Below are 21,040 nucleotides of genomic sequence, written 5' to 3' on the forward strand. Positions count from 1 at the left end.
TCAGTAAACCACCACCCAAGCTTGTGACGTCAAATGCTAGATCAAGCTTTGTTATCAGAAAATGCAGCCCAACTGGAACTAGAAGTAAAGGGGAATGCAGCTACTCAATCTGAGTATTCGGCCTATTACATCAATGGATGCATGCTGAATGTTTGAGGCCCACATCTCAGCCTTCTCAACTCCAAACGCATTTATATGGGGTAGTAAAGCTGGGAAACGCCACACCATGAGGACTATATGCACATGCTCAATTGAACTGGCTGGTGCTATATAGGCCCCAACTCAATTACTGTTTTGAATGGCGGACATTGGGGGTTCTTTGAAATATTGATAACGGATTGTCATGGTTACGTTCATCCCTCTGAAGACAAACGGTACAAGAACAGCTGGTTGTGTTTTCATATGAATTACAGAGAGATGTTCACCTATACGACCGTGGGTACGCAACACTTTCAAATGAGTCCATTGAAGAGGCACTGCATGCTATAAGCAGTGCTAGGGGCCAAATACTGGTGATGTGCATTAAACAAATTACCTACTTCACTATTGGGCAGTTGCCTTTCAGTCAGGAATAGTGCCAGACTCGAGAGAGCATCTTTAATGGCCAAATCATTGGGCAAAGAAGCACAGCAAGGAGAAGGCACTTTGAGGACAGAAAATACATTGGAGGTAGAGCATTGCAGTACAACACGTGAAATATTGGTGGGCTCAGAAAGGGAATTACACCAGACTGATGAGTTTTCATATTGTTTTCAATGAGTTACATGGCCTTGCTACGATCGAATGGTAAATTCAAGGGTAGCTAGAAAGACTGCATAATGGGACAAAACACTAGGTAAAAAAGGAAAATCACCCGCCAAAGTATTTTTTGTGTTTAGGTGTTGCATGCTTTTATATTTTGGCAGCTAAAAACCTGAGAACAAGTTAACCAAATGTCTTCAACCTTTACAAAATCATACCATTTTTCATGTGTGAATACATAGTTTGGCCAAAAAGAAAAATGCATTGCTCATCGGAATACAAGAGCCCTTTAAACTTGGAGCTGAAATGGGTATACTTGCTAGTAAAGTATTCTTAGTGCCCGCAATCCCTATTTTCAGGCCAAAAGCCACAATATCCGAGGTGTGTTATTCTAAATTCCACAAACGCATGTTAACACCAAAGCACTCAGATGTGCCAAAGATGGCGCAGGTAAAGCCTACAGTGCTAAGATTTCCATCAGCCCCAGCAAGTTCACCAAGTCCACCAGCACAGTAAAAGAGGCATCAGTGAACAAACGCATTCACTCACCATCTTTTCCATATCGCCGGACATCCATGGTAAGGTTTCCAGTTTCTAAGGCACTGTCCATGGCGTCCTTCCACTCTCTATAATCCATCTGCGAAACGTGTGTGCCATTAACAGCAATGATCTCATCGTCTACCTCCAACTGAGAAAGTTCTGCTGGGCTACCTGTATGAACCAAATTATGAGAAAAAACATTTTGAAAAATCAAAATATGTTTCACTATGGTAGTAAGAAAAATGAAACCGTGTACATAACCTATTTTGCCCTCTGAAAGTTGGCGATTTATGCTAAATCATCAGTCCTATGTTACTTTAATGCTGAAACAATGTGGCAATTTGTCTTCAAGACAGATTGTTTAATTAGGAAATGACTATTACAATGTGGACTTTTAGTGTGAAATACTCCGAAGTCCATTCTACTACACATAGTGCATCTTTCTTCATATTACTAAATATACTAATCTTCCACTCTCTTGTCAACTTCCAAGCACCCCTACCAGACTTCACTTTGGCTAAAATGCACACACACACACAAACTCCTCTGACCAATTTCCCATACCTGGACTTTGGCCCTCCAAGGGCGTTGAACCTACGGCGCGTTGGGACCCTAACAATGGTGAAAGGTGCTAAACAAATGGCAATTACAATATTCGCATAGGGATTCAGACAAAGGTTCAGCTGCCATCATTACCAATCACTGTAGTCAATATTTTCTAGTATCGAGAAAGAGGACTTTACAAACCCATGATCACCTAGAGTGCGTTTTGGAGTTTTAATCACTGCAGGAAAACAAGTGTGGGGGCGATTGCATTAAGAGACCATTCCGATAACTAAAAACAACACTGCATAGATTTTGGCGTGAAAAGCAACTCTCCCACAGGGAAAAAATACTGTATCGGCACACACATCTAAATGTATTAAATAAGTGTTAGAGTGTGGACGAATTGACAGAACATTCCAGGTTTTGCCTGGATTTATTCCGATAAACCACAGGGATGGAAAAAGGCCTCTTAGGATAATCCTAAATTAGCTGACGGAAGACTATTATTCCAAGGTAAACCGTCTGGTACTCTAATATGGTACTCTGGAAATCTCTACAAGGAATGGGACAAATAGCACCAAGGAAGGTTTGTTTGATGCTGCTCTGCATGAAATGGAAAAGAATTTCGGAAACATAGGAATGACCACAGATTGTGTGACAAAGCATGTGATAAAAAGGGTTATATGCTTGAATCACCAAGTAAATTATCCACACTGGTCTTGGTGCCAATTTCATTTTTCGCAACACTTTGAATTCTGAGAATTCAAAGTTTAGAGGAAATGGATGGCATGGTATTGCTGGCTCTTGTAGATTGCCCTCTTACCATTCCTCGTGTGTTTTTCCTGAAATTGAACTTCGAGTGGGGGTTATTGGGGAGTACCCAAGAGTAAAAGTTTCAGTGAAGGACAAAACAGGTTGCACCTGATTTTTCTGCAAATGGGTGGTGCTTGATAGTTTCGTTTAATGCACATTAAAAGAAAAGGGAAGCGACTACATAGGAAGACATATAAATGGGCAGAGGACTACGGTCTGATTGGGAGAGGTTCCCAGTTGCTGAATGTTTTTTTTGTTTTATTGTAAAGTTTTAGTTTATTAGAAACTTTCTTTTACAGCTCAAACCAATTTCCATGTCACACAATATTAGTAATCGATTCACGACAATCAATTAGAAGAAAATTATTTAACTTAAAAATTAAGTAATCAGCTCAAATTGTTCACTTGGACACTAAATCATTTGCTTTCAGACTGAGTCCTTGAAGTGACCTAGCAGCAGATCAATTGCTAGAGCCAATTTTTGGACCACATCAAGGTTTACCTTGCAAGAGATTGTCCAAGTAGCTAATTACTGTGCAAGTCAGCTTAAAATCTGACCCAGCTAGCAACGCTAGCCACCATTCCTCCATGTTTCCATTAATTAGAGCACATTTTCCCAGGAATAGACTTCGTTGGGCCGTTGTGGCTAGACATGCAGAGAGTAAATGTTTTAGCGACTCTGATGCAGTGTTGCAAAATCAGCAATTTTTATCCTAAATTGTTTTGTCATGTTTTAGAAATAGCATTTCCTTGGTGGGCAGGAGATTAAGGCGCAGCCTCAAGAAGTGATAGCAGTGACCTCGAGATGGGAATTTTTGCAAATATTTTGGGATTCGATTGACTCCACTTGTCATCCCACCTAGATCAAGTCGGGATACAAGTTTTTGTCTCTATTGTGTTAATCCAGTCAAAATGTAGACATTTCTTTTTTACTAACCCTGGATTGGTTTGAAGAGTCTCTATATTTGTTCCAATTTCTTCCAGGTAGGCAAGTATTCTTTGCAACCACACTTCTAGCAGATCTTGATAGGGTTTTTCAGCTGTTGCATTTAGAATTTGGTATGGGATTGCTGAAGACCAAATTGACATTTTGTTCATTAATGACAATGATTTCGATGGTACAGTTAAAATAAATACTGTAGCCTAAGCTCTAACCTTATAGCGGCTATGGAAACATTGTTTGGTAAGGGAATGACATTGCACCAGAAATCTCCTAGTGCATCAGAGATTGATTTAGCGATCAAGCCCGCCCACCTCACTTCTAAATGTTATTGTAGCCACTACATTTTGTTGGTAAAACCTAAGTATCATTGTGAATTTTCCATATTTTTAATGCAGTTCTGCGGCTTGCAGTCTTAAGTTCTTGATTTTCAATCTTCTGTCCATTGCCATTCTCTTATTGATTTAGTGAACAAAATGCATCGACATATCTTATAGTGTGTTTGCTCAAGTTGTTTTCCCGCTGTGAACCATCTAAAGTTTTTACCTCTTTTTCCTACGTTCGAGTCAAAGGCAATGATCTTGGTCTTTTCAACATTTATTTCTAGATCGTTCTCAGATATACATCTAGACTGTTCAACAGACGTTGTAATCCTATTTGAGTTGTGTCGATAAGCACCAAATCGTCTGCTTATTTTACCCAGGTTATTGGATGACTGTTGATTTTAGCTGGAAAAGAATGACTCTCTAGGAGCCCTGCGGGCATATCTGCAATGTACAGTTTAAGTAGTCGTGCTGCCAAAGGACAGCCCTGTTTAATGCCCTGTTTGGTTGTGATTTTGTCAGTCAAATCACCCCCTGCATTAAATCTTACTTGGATGGATTGGAGTAAAATAGTTTGATTGCCAGTAAGACATCTAACGGACAATCCCATTTTATTAGTTTGTTCCAGAGATTGTCTCTATTGACGCTATCAAACGCTTGGCGTAAATTGACCAACGCCAGAAACAGGCGTTTATCTCCCTTTAACGATTCAAGTTTTAGCAGGTTAAGGAGTGTTAAATTCAGCTCCACTCACATTCATATATAAAATCCCTTTTCTGTTTGATCTATAATTTCTTCGTCGGCTGCCCATTCTGACAGTCTTTTTTTAAAATGTGGCAAAGATTGAATCGGATGGTAGTTAGTTGGATCTGCACAATCTCCCTTTTCAATCTCCCTTTTTGAAGATCGGCACTACCACCGCCGATTGCCAAGTTACAGGAAGTTTTCTTGCGATGGAAATTTGCCTTAAGAGTATTCTTATGAATTTGGTCCAAAGCTCTTTATTTGACTTTAGTATAATGTTCGTCAGGCCATCCGGGCCGGCAGGACCAGAATGCTTGAATTTTGAAATGACTTCCAACTATTTACTCCTCAGTATAACAAACATTCCATGTAGCTTCATCTCCGGTATTGAATTAACGTTTTCAGTCATCGGTTTTTTGAACACTTTAGAAAAAGTGTTTACCCACATTCTGGCATGGACTCCGCTGCTCATGTTTATTCTTTGAGTCCAGGCACTGTCATTTAATTTTGCCCATGTTGCTCTGCTCTTATGTGCGCATATTAGTTTTAGCATATTTTCCGCACATTCTTGGTCACAAATTAAACTGAATGAAATCAGCCAATTTCAATATTTTTGCCTTTGTTTTTTTATCTCAGATATCTTGCTCTGGTTGCAGGCTTTAAGTTTTCTTATATCATGTTGCAGTTTTCTTTTTCTCCGACACCGTCTTGCATTGAAGTAGTTTATCTATGTCCCTTGGTTGTTGATTTGAATTGGGATAATAAATTATCGAACCCCATTGCTGGCTCGCCTCGTGGATCACCATTTGTCAATCTTGAAGTTATCTGAAGGATTTCCTTACGGTGTATTCTTAGCCTATTTAAGCCTTGATTGATTTCTAGGTCACCAGCATAGCAGACTCCATCTGGCAATTTAGCGTCTTCCCACTTCAAAATTACTGCATCATAGTCACTATTTTTAATCGTTAAGACTGACAGGTTTTTGATTTTGTGTGAAAAATGTCTGGAAGACCACATAGTCCAGTGTTTCCTGTGCCATGTGGCCTTTACCGGAATGTCACAACTTATTTGACCGTTTAACATGTTGCAATTCCTGGGTGCTAATTCTTGCGTCCACGTTCATCACTCCAGTTTCCATTTAGGGATTTTATTTGCCCCTTATTGTCAACCCATGAAAAGTTTAAATCACACAGGATAATAAAAGGGTTGTGGAATTTTAACATGCAGTTGTCGATTAGTGACATAACTGACGCTATGAACTTTCCTGAAGTGATTTTTACAGTGTTCCAGTATGTATTCACAATTAGCATCTCTTTTCTTTACACTTATTTCCGTGATTAAATTGAATCACTATTCCCTGGACGAATATGTTTGGGTTTAAGGAGTTAATTACAGACCATTTCTTGTTATTCTTCACCAAAGTTAAAAGCCCTGAAAATGGCCAGCCAGTCTTATTTCTCATTGCTGCATTTAATAAAACTGTCACAGACTGGTGGCTCTCACAGCCACATTTCCTGGAGGCATATTATCGCACTATTACCTTTCTTCAATTCATCATCCTGAAATAAATGCACGAAACCACGCGTATTCCGGGAAATTAAAGAATACTCTTAAAAAATGACCACTGCTGTTGGCGAATGATGATTGGTTATTTTCGTGCAGTTAATGGGAAATTTACTTCATTACCAAAATATATGCTGCTAGTTAAAGCATTTATGATACGACCCTCCATATTGTTAAAATAACTAAGACTTGCCTTAAAAAAAGAAATTGAGAAAAACTCATCTGGATTAAGTGAAATAGGTTCACTATTAGACGATAATTAGCTGTGAAGTGAGTTAATTCATGCTACTCGGGTAATGTGCCATTAAAAAAAAAAAGGAGAAAGAAAGGATTCCAAATACCCCACATAATAAAAATTTTACAAGAGCATGTAATCTCCAAATGGAACATAAGTAAATTAAAACTTAACAGTCGTAGGGAATCCCGGTCTATTTGGAACACAACAAAAGTGGATAGAACTTTTGAAGTGCCTTTATAGCAACCACAGCAGTCATTAGCAGGCAACTGATCGTGAGAACATTGAAAGGTGGAAGGTATTGGTGTTGACTTAAGCAATAAGCCCTAAGCAGGGGGGCATTAACATGTCAGGTAATGCCTGAGGCCAATATTTACAGGCCTGTGTGAAGTGAGGGCCTTAATACCCGACACTAATGCCCCCCCCAAATCCCTTGTGTCTCATTACTATTAGTACCCCAGCCGTTAGACCAGGGTACTAATAGTGTCTTTATGTTAGTTGTGAAATGCTGCCGTTTCTCAACAAGAAAAAAGATAGCCAATGTGGAACGAGGTGAAGGGACTATACATAGTCCCTTCTCCAGGTTCAATCGCATCCAGTCACAAAAAATGCAACTGCGACTGGCGAGGGCCAATCAGATTGTTTGAAGCAATCCGATTGTCCCTTGCCGGGTACTAATAAGGCTTGCCGAGCCATCACTGAGCCTAACTAACTGCACAAACTGAATCAAGCTCTATGGATTTGGTTGTCCCATGGGACTTCCGATAGACCAAAACAGCACACAAAACTAACCAGCTTCTTTGGTTAATGGGGTTCTGTTCAGCAAGCCGATCAGCCACCGATTCTCAGAGATTTATTGTGGTGAATGAGGTTCTGGGGCCGACTAGATTACTTTCTCTTTGTGGGTTTTGTTATTCTGTAAAGCTAGGAGTGTACAGGGAAGGCCCTCAATCAGTTTTAGGACTTTGTGGATTTTGGAAGAGTTTTCTGTTCTTTTGTGCTAAAAAAAAAAAAAATTTCAGTGCTTTTCGACCCATATATTTGCACCGGTTTTCTGTGTGCTTATTACGCACCCCCTGCCTTTCCTTTTTACCCTTACTTTACCCCTACAAAGATTTGTTTAATGAACAGCAAAATATTGTCTCTGCCCAGTGCCCCTGCCGCCGACACCATCACCCAATTTTATTATTTTTTTTTTTTTTGAAGGACCATGCAAGCCTTTCCCCCCTTTTGTAAACCTAATCCCATTTGGTTGTGTGCTTGTTTTCTATGCCTTGTGACTTCTTCCCTTACCATTAACTCAAAAAAGTTAATTCCCATTGTTGTAAAAAAATAAATTAAAAAAAAAAAAGGATAATCTTTCATGCGTTTGCATCAATTTTATTTGTATGTCCGAGAACCCCAAGTGAATCAATCTGTAAGCAAATGATTTCATCTTTGTTTTTGTCTAGTATTGGTACTTTCCGAGAAAGGTACTGAAATGATAAAGCAGATAGTGGCTCATATTTGAAGAAAGGTGGAGAAGGATGTGAAAGTTCACTTCTCTGAGGGCATAGATGTTAATTGCCAGGTTCTGGAGGAGATGGTGAGCCAATTGCGCTTTTATGTAAAGGTGGTTGGATAGGTGCCACTTGCCTGCAGCAGGTACATCATGTGTGGTGCCATTGGGGATGGCAAGGAGGAAAAGGTAACGACGCACGAATGACATTGGAAGGTGTGTCACTCTTACTGGATGCTGAGGGGAAGGTGGAAGAGGCAATGTCTTTGGAGGGGGCCTTGCAGGGAGTCCTTCTGAAAGGGGCGTTGGAAGAAAAGGTCAAGGAGCCTGTGGAAGATTGATTTACCCCAGCTAACACAAGCAGACATAACTGTGGATACATTAGAATCTTTGCTGGAAAATAGTTTAACCATCTTTGTGGTTTGAGTGGCAATTCAGGAGGGAGAGGATGCAGCAGAGGCATGGAGCTCCACTGAGATGGTCCAGGAGACGGGGGTGGTGGTGGTGGTGGTTGTACAGATGGATGCACAAGAGATAAAGGAGACAGAAGTAGACAGCCAGCATATGGCTCAGGAGTAGGAAGATATTGAGGATTCTGCACCTATGCCTTCACTTGCATATGGGGAATGCGGGCACTACTGTCCCTTGTCGAGTTTCAGGAACGACAAGGGGAAAAACTAATCAGAGACCTGGGACGTCATTAGCTTGCTGTGGGGAGACAGGCACTGGCAAGCAACCAATGCAAGAAGCCGGGGTATACTATAAAAGGTTGTCATGAATTCACAGCAATACATGGGCCCGTGAAAATGATGGCAGGACTGGCAGGTCTCAATGCGTGCTTCCAGTTAATCCTCTTCCACAGTGCCCTACAGTGCAAGGGATGTCAATGAGCAAGTGTTTCCAGGATTCCACACAGATCACACCATCTAGTTGTTGGTCCCGGACACACGAATAGGAGCAGTCCTTCCAAACATCTACACTCTGAACCAATGGAGTCCTCCACCAGCAAAGCATTGATGCCAGCGCCATCGACAATGCAATTGTTTTGGTTGTCAGTTGCAGCCCTATGGGTGTGGCGCTGTTTGGGCATGCATGGACAGAACAACTCATGCTTCTTGCTGGCACCTACTGCATGAATTGCAAGATGAGGATCAGTCAGAGCTAAACTCCAAGACAGTGGAGGCCGCAGTGAAGAAGCACATGCTTCAGCACCACCCTACCCTCTTATCTGTCTGGGTAGGTGGGAAGAAAGCAAGCAGATGGAGACTACCCTCAGCACTATGAGCTGGAGGAATAGCCCTACAAATATGGCAGGAGCGGCTCTTCAAATTGTATGTGAGCGTTACAATAAGTTACCAAAAATGCTTACTTGTGCCACTGCTTGTAGAGTTGAAAAGAACGAAAATCATTCTAGAGGAGTCATTTGGAATTCAAGAAGAACTTGCGTTAATCATTGACCAAAATTTGATAGGCAATACATAGCACAAGGTTGCAATTTGCAACATCGATCTAAAATAATATTCCACCTGTTCTTAGATATTTGCAGTTTTCTTTCAAAGCATATTAAAATGCAGCCTGTTGGAAATGAGCCTCTTGAGTTATTCAATCGTCAATGTGCGCATTTGTCATGGTGGTGACTTATAGAAAACGCATCAAGCCGGCACTGAATTCAATATCATTAACAGAGCTGAATATAAAAGACAAAAAAGTGAGACTTGGAATAGGTCTGAGGTGATGTTACTCAACAGATAGTCTAGTAACACTGGTTAAAGATCGTACTTTCCTAGTTCTGGAAATGTATCTTGACATGGAGTACCATGGGCTGATGGTGTGTTTTCTAAAGGATCTGTAGATAGTTGCACTTTTGTAAAAGCACAACAAATAAGTTAATGTTGTAGAAAATTCCACTGCACAGCAGAGAATTATTGCAGTTCAAACTTGCATCACTGGTTTATGGCTGTCGCGCTCATGAATCAGGGGATGGAGTTCTCAAATTCTCAAATGTGTGCAACTCTCGTTTCGAAGGGAGAATGGAGTATATTGCAATGATAACTACTGTGTGCCCTGTTGGAAGGGGTCCATCTATGCATTACTGTAGTTTTAAGAGCTGGAGTCGAGAAGATTAGTAGGACAACCACTATTTTTAACTGCCATTGGTTTTCCCCCCAGTGCCAAGGCCTTTTTGGTGATTTCGGTATTTCACCATTTTCTCCTTTATTAACCCCTTAAGTGCCAATGATGAGGTATCTCGTCCTTCGCACCGGGGAGGTAATCCCAAGGACGAGATACTTCGTCCTTGGCACAATTGGCATCCAACGATTACAGTCACTAGAACTATGGCACAACAGCAGCAGCATTTTCTGGAGTCACAATGTGTACTGGTGCGGTACTGAGACTTGAGGGCTCCTGTAGAGGTCTTCTGGATTCGACCCAGTCCTGTGCATGTGTTGCATGATATAGCACTGCAAAAATGCACTACCCAACTTGGCCTTAGCGTGTAGGTGGGGTGATGCCGACATTCTTTTCACCATAGAATGAAGAACTTCCATATTTTGGGCATTCTTGCGGGACCAAGAACACTGGTCCTCTTGCGCTCATCTGACATGAAGGTGAGGGTGCCAAAGTTGCTTCTGTGGATGTCTCGTACAGACCTTTTGCACTTTCAGACCATACAGGCAGCAGATTTGTCCTCCCCTCTGGTCTCATTTGTGGCATTATCCTGCAACTGGAAGACCATGAAAGGTAGCAACCTGATAGAACAGCTTGAACTCACAAAGCCATCAACCACTAACCTGGATAAAGCCAACCTCGATGCAAAAACAGGCCTACTTCATAAATGGGTCAACAAAACAATCTACAACATCTCCCAGGAAAAACCTTCAACCCCATCAAGAAAGAGCTATGGCAAAATGGTTCACTCCCCTCCTCGGTATGAAAAGAAACAAGAAGCTGGAACTAGAATACAGGAAAAATCTGATCAGGCAAAAAGAAAACAATATCAACGACTAATGCGAGCATTCAAAAAGGAAATTCAAAAGGCCAAAAAGAAATACTACGACAAACGAATCACAAAAGCCAGCAAAACCCAAAAATAACTATTCAGCATCATTAATAAAATGAAGAGCCCATTTGGTTGCAACAATACTCCGGTACCCTCACTCAAACTATGCAACAGGCTTGCAGACCACTTCAAAAATAATATCATCGGCATCCACCGAATCAAACAAAGCAGGCCAGTCAACCAAAACACTCAACCCACACCCCCAAACGTAGAATGTCAATGCAAACCCCAAAACTTCCCCCAAATACCAGTAGAGACCTTAGACAAGCTGGTAAGAAATAGCAACAAAGCAGGCTCCCCTGTGGACCACTGCCCTCCAGATATCTACAAGATAATCCTTGCACAGGGCACACCTCTTGAATGCTACCGAAACCTATTTAACCTATCACTCGCAACAGGGAAAGTACAGCGATTGTTCAAATCGGTGTACATCAAACCACTGAAGGACACGGCAGGCAACGTGGAAGATCTCTCCAACTACAGACCTATCTCAAACATTGCCTACCCAGCAAAACTACTTGAAACCTAGGTCTACGGACTAACACAAGAACACACAGAAAAACACCAGCTGCTAGACAGGAACAAGTCAGCTTTAGGCCTAAGAGAGGGACACAAACGGCACTCCTCTCAATCTGGGATGATCTAATGACAAAAACGCATTCCGACAAACTCAGCTCTGATACTTCTGGACCTGTCTGCAGCATTTGACACAGTGAGCCACAAATTCTTCATCAAAAGACTGCAAGGAATAGGAATCACTGATTTATCCCTACTCTGGATTCAATCATTCCTTACCAATGAAACAGAAACCGTCTGGATTAAGCCTTTTAAATCCACTGAAAGGAAAGCCAACTGTGGAGTACCACAAGGATCATCTCTCTCCCCACTGCTTTTCAATATCTACCCGACCCCATTAATGAAGCTCATAAAAAGACAGCGTTACGTGCTACAACTATGCAGATGCACAAACCTACAAAATCGAAGACGCACAAGAATAAAACGCTGGAAGACTCTACAAGGAATCTATGAATGGATGAACACAAACCGCCAAATGGTTATACCCCAAAGCCAGGAAAACAACCACGACATGCCATGGTCCACAGAACTAAGAACAGCACTGACACCATCGAAAACGGTCAAAAACCTTAGAATTCTAATGGACAACGAACACTAGAACCACAAGTAAACACAAAAATCAAGAAATGCTTCTTCCTCCTGCAAACGTTAAAAAGTATCCTACCATTCCTCTCCTTCACTTCTAAAACCCTCACCATCTTCCTCATCCGGTTCAGAATCGACTATGGCAATAGCCTATACTTCGGAACGCCTGCTAAAGAAACTGCAACATATCCAAAATGCAGCAGCCAGACTTCTCTTCAGACTAGCGTGAAGGGAACGCCACCCAAGCGCTAAAAATGCCACATTGGCTGCAGGTCAAACATCTAATTGCGTTCAAAACAATGTGCATAACGCACAGAGCAATCCATGGTAAAGGAGCAGAATTCCTACAAAAGAAAATAACGATCTACCGACCAACAAGACCACTCCGATCAAGCAACGACATTCATCTGTAACCAAAACCTTACACAAGAAAAAAACTTGGGGAGTCAGCTTTCTCCCACCTGGCAGCAAAACCTTGGAAATCCCTCCCGAAAGAAATATGCAATACAAAGGATCACCAGAAATTCAGAAAACTACTTAAAACCTGGCTTTTCACCTCAGAATCAGACGGCAGTGACTAGGAATTAGTAAAATACCACTACAAACAGAACACACTGCAGCTCGCACACATGAAGAAAGAAGCCAGGGAGGGGCAAAGAAAAAGACCCATCCCCAAAACAACCCCACTCTAGACATCACCCCAGGGACGCGCACCATAGCTGCCGAGGGAGGAGCATTGCCCAATTAACTGGCACACCTTGAGGCCCTAAATCGCCTTCCTCGGGGGTGGGGGACCCTGTACCAAGGGCTGGGGGGAGGCAAGAGTATGCACACCCTTGGCAATCTAAGAGCAAACCCTTCAACCATTACCTATCTCCACCCAGGGATGGCGGGAAGCCTTCAGCACCTCATGGCCATAGACCGGTAGACAGTGAGGAAAGCCACCACCATGCGCAGAGCCCGGCTAATGAACCACTACAAACACACAGCACAGGCAGAGACGCTGAGCACAGAAGTCCGAACCAACGAGGTAAGAAAAGCCCCACTAACCCAACCCCAAAACCTCAAGCTCCACATACAGGTCTTAAACCCTAGCCAAACAACCCCTTCTCTGCACAGCAATCCGCATGCACTTCACTGCAACAAAGCAAACCACACAGTCCCGCACAACAGCACATGGGAATCTATTGAGCCATAAATCGCAACCCAAGCGCCGTGAACGGTGTAAATCGAACGGAAGCTGTGAACAGGACATCACAAATCACGCTCTACCTCTTCCGGCTACGCCCGACTAACCCACCGCACACTCCATCCTTTTCAGATCCGCCAGGGGACCACTCCGGTGGTGATAGTGCACGCTATAAATGATCTTTAACTTTAACTACCTCCTGGGTCTGCTTCGTTTCCAAAATCATTGATTGCAGCCTTGACCCAGATGGGACATTTTTACAATGATTGTCTTCATTATCCTCACTCATTTATCAGTGGACATGGGTGGTGGTTGAGAATGAGAGCCTCCTTTTCTGTAGTCGCACCATCCTCACCACAACACAGTAGGACGGGTATGGCTAGACATGGGTCCCTAGCCTGCTGGGCCTAGCGACCTAAACTACACCCCACTGACTATGCACAATGAGGCTCAAAACATTTCTGGAGTTGCTTGTGGTCTCATGCAAGAGGGATGCGACTAAGCAGTTCAGACTGAACTGCCCCTGTTGGGGTGGAATCAAGCCTTTGCCAGATGGTCTTTTCCTTTCTGTAATGGCTTGACAAGTGGAGAAAGATAGTCTGGAGGGTTGCCCAGAGGGATGCCAGAGCTTAAGAATAACTCTAAACCTTCCAACATTCGTCTTTTTTGTTTTGCCATCTTCACGTGTTAGCCTGAACTGTTCTTTGTGGCACTGATTAATATGTGATTGGTACTAATATTCAATGTCGCAGACAAGATGAGAAGCAATGGAATAGAAAGCAGCCCAGAGGAACTGGCAGAGGTTAAGCAGCATTAGTTCAAGCATTTCCAGACATTACTTTTTGCGTTTCTCAGACAGCCTTAATATTCCGCTTCAGTAGCTCACCATCGCTCTGCTCTTAATGCAGACGCATCCTGATCCACTTAAGAGTTTGAAGAGCAGAACAAATCCAAAGAATGTAGTGTAAAGCGAGAGTGAAATAAAACAGATCTATACTTCGCTGTTCATGGCTCGATGGCATCTGGCAGTTAGGAAGAACATGTCCTATTGCATAGCAGTCACCAACGGAGGCAGATTTAAGAGCCATTTTTGCCCGGTTTGAACGCAGTTCAAAATTAAAATTGAGGAGTGGGCTCAATCTAATGGCTTTGCTACGGAGAGACTAGATACCCCATCATAAAAAACAGAGTGGCAGTCTAGACACGCGTCAGCATCATTTATGGGCCTCAGATGCAGCCTGTGAGATGCTTGAATGCCAGATTCCCTCGGACCACGAGGCAGGGAGAGTTTTTTCACATTTGAATCCCAGTACCTATAAAAAGTAAGAAAAGCGAACTCAATTGTGTTCAGAGATTTTGCTGTCCTATAAGAGCCACAAATCTACTCCTGGTTTCCCAAAACACATACTGTGTTAAGTGGGTAGAAGGGGTTTTATTTGTTCGTTATGTGTACATTGCTAATTCCTTTGTTTTGCATCGACAGGGTCCAATAGGCGTTGGTTCTGATGTAGGCGGCTCAGCTTTTCACTCGACGAAACATCTATGTACATTTTCCCCTTGACGTTGACCCTGGATGTATTCCAATGTATTTTTCAGTCCAAAAATTGTGTAATGTTTGACTTTGGATGTACCTCTATGTATTTTCTTTTTAATTACTCCGTTCTTTACGCCTTAATTTATTCAGGTGTGCAGATTAGATTTAGACTAGCTGATTTTTTTTATGCTTCATATTTGCAAAATTGCTAGTATCAAACATTGAAAATTGCTAGTATCCAACTTTGTCTCATCCAGTGAATGTTTTTTAAAATGAAATATTGTTTTGCTACACAGTAGTCCAGTCATTACTACTGAGGGTCGATTCATTCTTGTAATAAACTATTTGACTAAATTATATTTAATGAATACCTGCTGGGAACTCACTTTAGTGTTACACGCATCACCCATTAAGCAAGTACAGAATGCACCGGAAATCTGACTGCTATAGGAGGCAAACTAACTTTTTGCACATCATGTATGATCCATTATGTTTAAATGTATACTAGATGTGTCCTAATTGTTCTCTATTGCAATTTTCAAATACTCAATATTCATTATGCATATCTATGTAAGAAACCAGTTCGCCTGTGGCGACAAGTGTTGTCCCTGGTAGCGGATGGTTTCAAGTTCCCCAGGCTGAAGCTAAATAGCTCCCAGCTCTCATCAATGTTGGCCCTGCCATATTTAGAAATCAGCCCCATTTACAGCAAGGCATCTGCATGCATCTGTTCATTTAAAAGTTAAAGGGTGGGTAGCTGCATGCAAAGGACACTTAAACAACAATTGTTCAATTGGGTGCGCAATACAATTTGGTCAAGCACACCATATTTTACAAGCTACTATTGCACATTAAAAGGGAAATTGAAAACAACCAAAAACAAATTAGCACAAGGATTAAAACAGAATATTTATTTCGACCACTTTGTAAAAGACAACATTTAGTGAAGACTTAATGAAAAGGACATCATGCAAACACGACCTTACCTCCTTCAACAAACTTCACAGTGGCCCCAGTTGAATTCCAGGTGGTTTTGAACCCAAAGTCATGACTGCTGCCAGGTGTCTGGTTGATGGAGACCCTCATGTCACTGTAGCGGGGCTGAGAAATGAGATACAACACTTGAGTATCTTGTATCCATGCAACCTACAGGAAGGAAAGTCTACCCAGTAAATAAGCAAGGCTCGGCACAATGCACGCTTTTATTATCCAGTGGCACGGAGATTGGATAAGGATTTAAGTTTAAGATTCAAGTAATATTTGCATGGCGTGGGTTTTTATTTGGAGTTCTTGCCAGAACAGTCCTCAACCAAAACAAAATAAATCCCCTCCACCCATATTTGTCAACATAGTTTAAAGGGTTTCATCCACAGGTAAAGCAATGTTCTATGCATGGATGTGGCATTAGTGCACACCGCTAGAAGAAAGGATTTGCTTTAGAGACTACTGTACTCCTAGTCCAACATCTGCTTTGCTCCATATTGTCCACCCACACAGGTCTAACGGGGGCATAGGAATATAGAAACATGTATATGTAAAGTAATCTGCCTGTGAATCACAACCCCGTCTTCAGCAACCCTCTGCAAAATGTGCATCTCATTGCAGTGCTGAGCGCTACTTTGAAATGGTTAATACATTTAGATTCTGTGCCTCTCCCCAAAATGGACAGACCTGCCAGCTCGTGCTCCACAAGAAATACTCGTAGCACATATATATGCTTCAGTCAGCTAGTCTTTGGAGCTGAAGTCTAAGCTGAGGGTGCAAAGTGTCAGTTCATAACAAGAAAACGACCAGAATAAGTGTGGAATATGATAAAAATACATTGTCATTTTTAAAAAACATTTTGTAGAACCATGCATTGGCAACAGATTATCCAACACAGGGGGCATCAAATATAGCGAAAAGAGAAGCTTAAACCAGAATAAAGTGAAGAGGTTAAAAACAGCCTGGTCTCGCACTTGACCAGCTTAGAGACAGCACTCCCGAATGCACTGCTATGCTACTTTGTCGAGACATTCACAGCTCATACATGCATACATGCAGCCATGTTACAGTTTGGAATAGTCAAGGGTCCTCCTTTAATGAGGGTAACATTTGCTCTTGCACCAGCGAGGAAAGTTGGGACCATTAGAAGCGAGATTTGACAGTTCATAGAATTATTGCCATTGATGACTAAAAGCCTCAAATGAAAATTCCAACCCAGCGCAGGGAATCTGCCGTACACGGTGGAGCGGGACTCCATCATAACCCGTGCATCCGTCCATTTTGGACGGATCACATAGCATTAGCTCATTCCCCTTTCCCCCAGAAATGTGTAGAATGAGTCTTGCTTTGTTTTTTGGCATAAAAAGGTCGCAGATTTATTTTCCACAACAACAAAAAACCACACTGCACACATTAGTGGAAATCACTCTGAAGATGCGGCGACTGCTCCGTGTCCAAATAACCTGCTTCCCCCTTTCCTTCCCAAAGAGTCCAGAATAGGCCCAACGGTCCCAACCCTTTGCGTCCGAGCCTCTCCTGCCCCTGCAGGGGACCCTGGGGTGGGAGAGTGCCGTTTCCTTGGGGGAAGCTGAGCCCTTGTTCCACCCCAGACGCCCCTGCCGCTAAGGCTCCCAAGGGGCGCTGGTCTGAGAAGAGCAAAGACCTTTCCGGCTTTCTCCTGGCTCATCCGGAGTCTGTCTTTTGTGTTTGGTCGCCCAAACACCGCCAAACCGCGTTGTCCTGCAACCTAGACGACCAGGCCTCTCTGCTTTGCTCTGTTTGTAGGGTAGGAAAACGAAATCCTCTTCTTGGCGGCGGGCGGGTGTCGTTCTGCCGAGGCTGGATGCTGCCCGCAGTAAGGAGCCCGCCCGTTATAAAGGGGTAGCCCCTCCCATTTCTTTTGTTTCCCTTCGCGGGCTTTTTCCTTTTTTCGCCGCGCTTTTGGCCGGCGCCTCCACTTTGTCCCAGGAGGGAGGGAGGACAGGAGGAGGACACTGCCCGGGTTATCGGGGTGCCTTCTCCATTTTGTTGTGCTGTTCGTCGTCACTGGCAAAACATGTTTTGCCGCCCTGTCCCCAGACTCAGCGGCTTGCCCACAACACTTTATCAAGCAAGCTTCGGAAGAGACTGCAACACTGCCAAGTCTTCTGTAAGAGGTCAGCTCGATGAAGAGTGGGTTGCTTGTGTGAGTATGACAACTCAGCTTCAGAACATGATACTCCCAGTGAGATCTGTCCTGAAGCAGAGTGATCACATGCTGCAAGCAACCAACGTTTAAATAGACACTTTCGGTAAACTATGCATAGGCAACTGAATACTGAAACAGCCAAACCCACACATACTTGCTATAGCTGTCCAGACTGTTATATATGTCCTTCAATGTAGAGAATGTGATCTTAGGGCTAGTAGTGTGACCAATTAAAACTGCAGAGCCTAACTTCGATTATTCCCTCAAAACATACTACAATTACCGTAATGCTCTTTGCTTTTATGCAAATCGCCAGGATTGGGTTCTATGAAGAGATACTGTATTGCTGCCTGGCCTGGGGCCACGCCCCTCGGCCCTGTACATTGCTCCCCCATAGCCCTAGCCCCCCAAGCATGAGAGAGGGTTTACCCCAATAAATGTTTCCCCCTTTCCAGCACTGCCCCAACCCCTTGGTTACAAAGGTTGCAAGCTTTATTGACATGCAGCTTGTCCACACCATTGGTTGGTACCTGAAAGTTGGTAACCACACTTCATGGGGGTCACGTTCCAATTTTTCTTTAACAATCTGTGCATCATCTAGTTTCAGATTCTGACACATCTGCTCGTAATCTTCGGAATGCCGATTGCCTTTGTGGGTGGGGCCAGACCGATTAGCAAATAGATAGGTTGCTTCTGTGAAGGGTGTACTGACCTAAAACATCCTTGAATGGGATACCATCTCATAGAATAAATTATTTGAAGTATGTTCATTCTCAGCAGAAAGGCTCTCAGTTCTTTTTACACAGAGGCTCAATAGAGGGCCTTCGACATTTTTTATTCCCACCTCTGCTTGACTAAGGAGAGAGGTGCCCTCATAGGATCACCATAAATATGCTTTAATTGACTGAAAACCACTTCTTTCTGAGCTACTTCCCCGCAGTCAAACAGCAAGTATAGTTACCTGAGAGCTCACTTAAGTTACATACTGAGAAATCTAGCGATGCTCGGCACTGTTCTCTGGGCAAGGTGTTAAGTATCATTTCGAAAAGCTACTCTTTCTAAGGCAGGACCCAAAAAAAACAAATAAACAAAAAAATACAACAAAAAAATAATCTGTTTGTTTCTTTTACTAGATCTATTTTAATCCATACCTTTATATTCTAAAGGTTGAAATAATTACGTGTACACAATTGACTACGTTAGATACTGACGTATGCACTTTATTCAGTGATGCCTGCATTATAGATTTAGATATTAAAATATACTCGGTATACAGATCTATGCAATCTATACAAAGGTATACATTATAGTTTGCCATCTAGGACATACACCAAATATTGAGATGCACTACTTCAATATATATGCTGTACATAGATATATTGTCGACCAACATACTATATATGGAGATGCATACATTATATAATTAAAAGCACAGTGCCGGTCTAATTGATATTGATATTTTATTTGTATTGCGCTCATACACACGTGTTTCAGAGCACAGCAAGGGAGGGGAAGGAAGGACAAAACGATCTTACTAGGCCCAGTGACATTGAGAACGCTCAAGTGCAGGGGAGAGGGAAGGGGGGGAAGAGTGTAAAGGGGAGGGGAGAAGTGGAAAGTGCTGAGCAAGGAATAACAAAAACTTGTAGTGCAGCCAGCAGGGTGGCAAGTGCAGGGTTTCAGGCGCAGACAAGGGGTGTCCGATAAGTGCAGTTAAGGGGGCTGTAGGGTTACATTTACAGACCCAAGTGCAAGGGTTCCCAGGGGCAGTGCGGCTGTGTGTCTGGGTGGGCAGTAACCTGGGCCCGAAATCAGAGGGTAGCCAGGAACACGGAGTCGAAGCAGACATATTAGCAGGGTAGAGGAAGAGCGAAGCCAGAAGCAAAGAGGAAGGTCTTAAGGTGCTTCCAGAACCGGAGATGGTTCTCCTCAAGTTTCAGAGTGGGAGGGAGGCTGTTCCAGAGGGAGGCCCCAGCCGAGGAAAGAGATGTAACCCCAACTGGTTGCTTGGAGAAGCAACCCACCCTGAGGGAGGTGGAGGAGCGAAGAGTTCAAGTGGGAAGGTATTTACAGAGGGATAGTTGAAGGTATTTAGGACCCAGGCCTCAGAAAGCCTTGTGGACAATGCAGAGGGTCTTGAATTTAACCCATGCAGCCATTGGGAGCCAATGGAGAGATTTCAGGGCTGGAGAGATACAATCCCAGGGCTTGAGGCCAAGGACAAGTCTCGCAGTCCTGTTCTGGATGAGTTGCAGAGGGTAGAGGCAGGTAGATTTAGAAAGAGGCTGTTGCAGTACCCTAGCCTAGAGAGAACCAGAGCTCCAGAGACAGACAGTTTATGGGCTAAGGAGAGGAAAGGAAAGGATGAATACCTCTGAGGAGGTGCAGTGGACAGTTTGACTTCTTAGAGAAGTCAGAGATGTGGGGAGAAAAGGAGAGTGTAGAGTCGAAAATGACCCTGAAGTTCTTAGCCTTGCAGGTGGGAGCAGGGAGAGGGCCAAGGGAGAACAGCCAAAGGGTGACGGGAAAGGAGGGTGCGGGTGTGCCGATGGAGAATCTCGGTCTTACTGGCATTAAGGCAGAGATCATTGGCAGCACACCATTCCTGGATTGCAGACAGCCATCCAGAGATGAGGGAGGGAGAATAGGTGGCAGAGGGAAGCCTGAAAACATGCTGGGTGTTATGCATCGCGAATTGCATGCATTGCTTGCCACCCTAATCATAGTATATAGTGAGATGGGAATTATGCATTCTAATAAATCATGTACACAGTATGCTGACAAAGTATATGACATGACAAATTGCTTATGCTATATACACACACTGGGGCATGGTAGATTAAAAAGCATCAACAATATGGAAGAAACTGAAGCAACTGAAAATTCGTATATACTAGTTTGCTTGGCAGGCCTTTGGGCTTACAACTAGCTATTGGCTTGTAGTAATTCACTTGGCAAGTAAGAAATTGTATGCTGTGTG

The 21,040-nt window shown here is 43.0% G+C and overlaps 1 protein-coding gene across 13 annotated transcripts in view; it reads right to left on the reverse strand.

Moving 5' to 3' along the window:
• Positions 1-21,040, reverse strand: part of LMO7 (LIM domain 7) — an 824,605-nt gene that overhangs the window by 113,043 nt on the left and 690,522 nt on the right. For all 13 annotated transcript variants that reach the window (XM_069639161.1, XM_069639155.1, XM_069639156.1 and 10 more), the window contains 2 exons: positions 15,875-15,989; positions 1,291-1,452 (listed from right to left, as the gene is read on the reverse strand). In XM_069639161.1, the coding sequence (XP_069495262.1) occupies positions 1,291-1,452; positions 15,875-15,989 (277 nt within the window). The remainder of the gene's footprint in view (positions 1-1,290; positions 1,453-15,874; positions 15,990-21,040) is intronic.

The sequence above is a fragment of the Ambystoma mexicanum genome, chromosome 7q (genome assembly GCF_040938575.1).
Source record: "Ambystoma mexicanum isolate Mex_15411 chromosome 7q, UKY_AmexF1_1, whole genome shotgun sequence".
Classification (NCBI taxonomy): Eukaryota; Metazoa; Chordata; class Amphibia; order Caudata; family Ambystomatidae; genus Ambystoma; species Ambystoma mexicanum.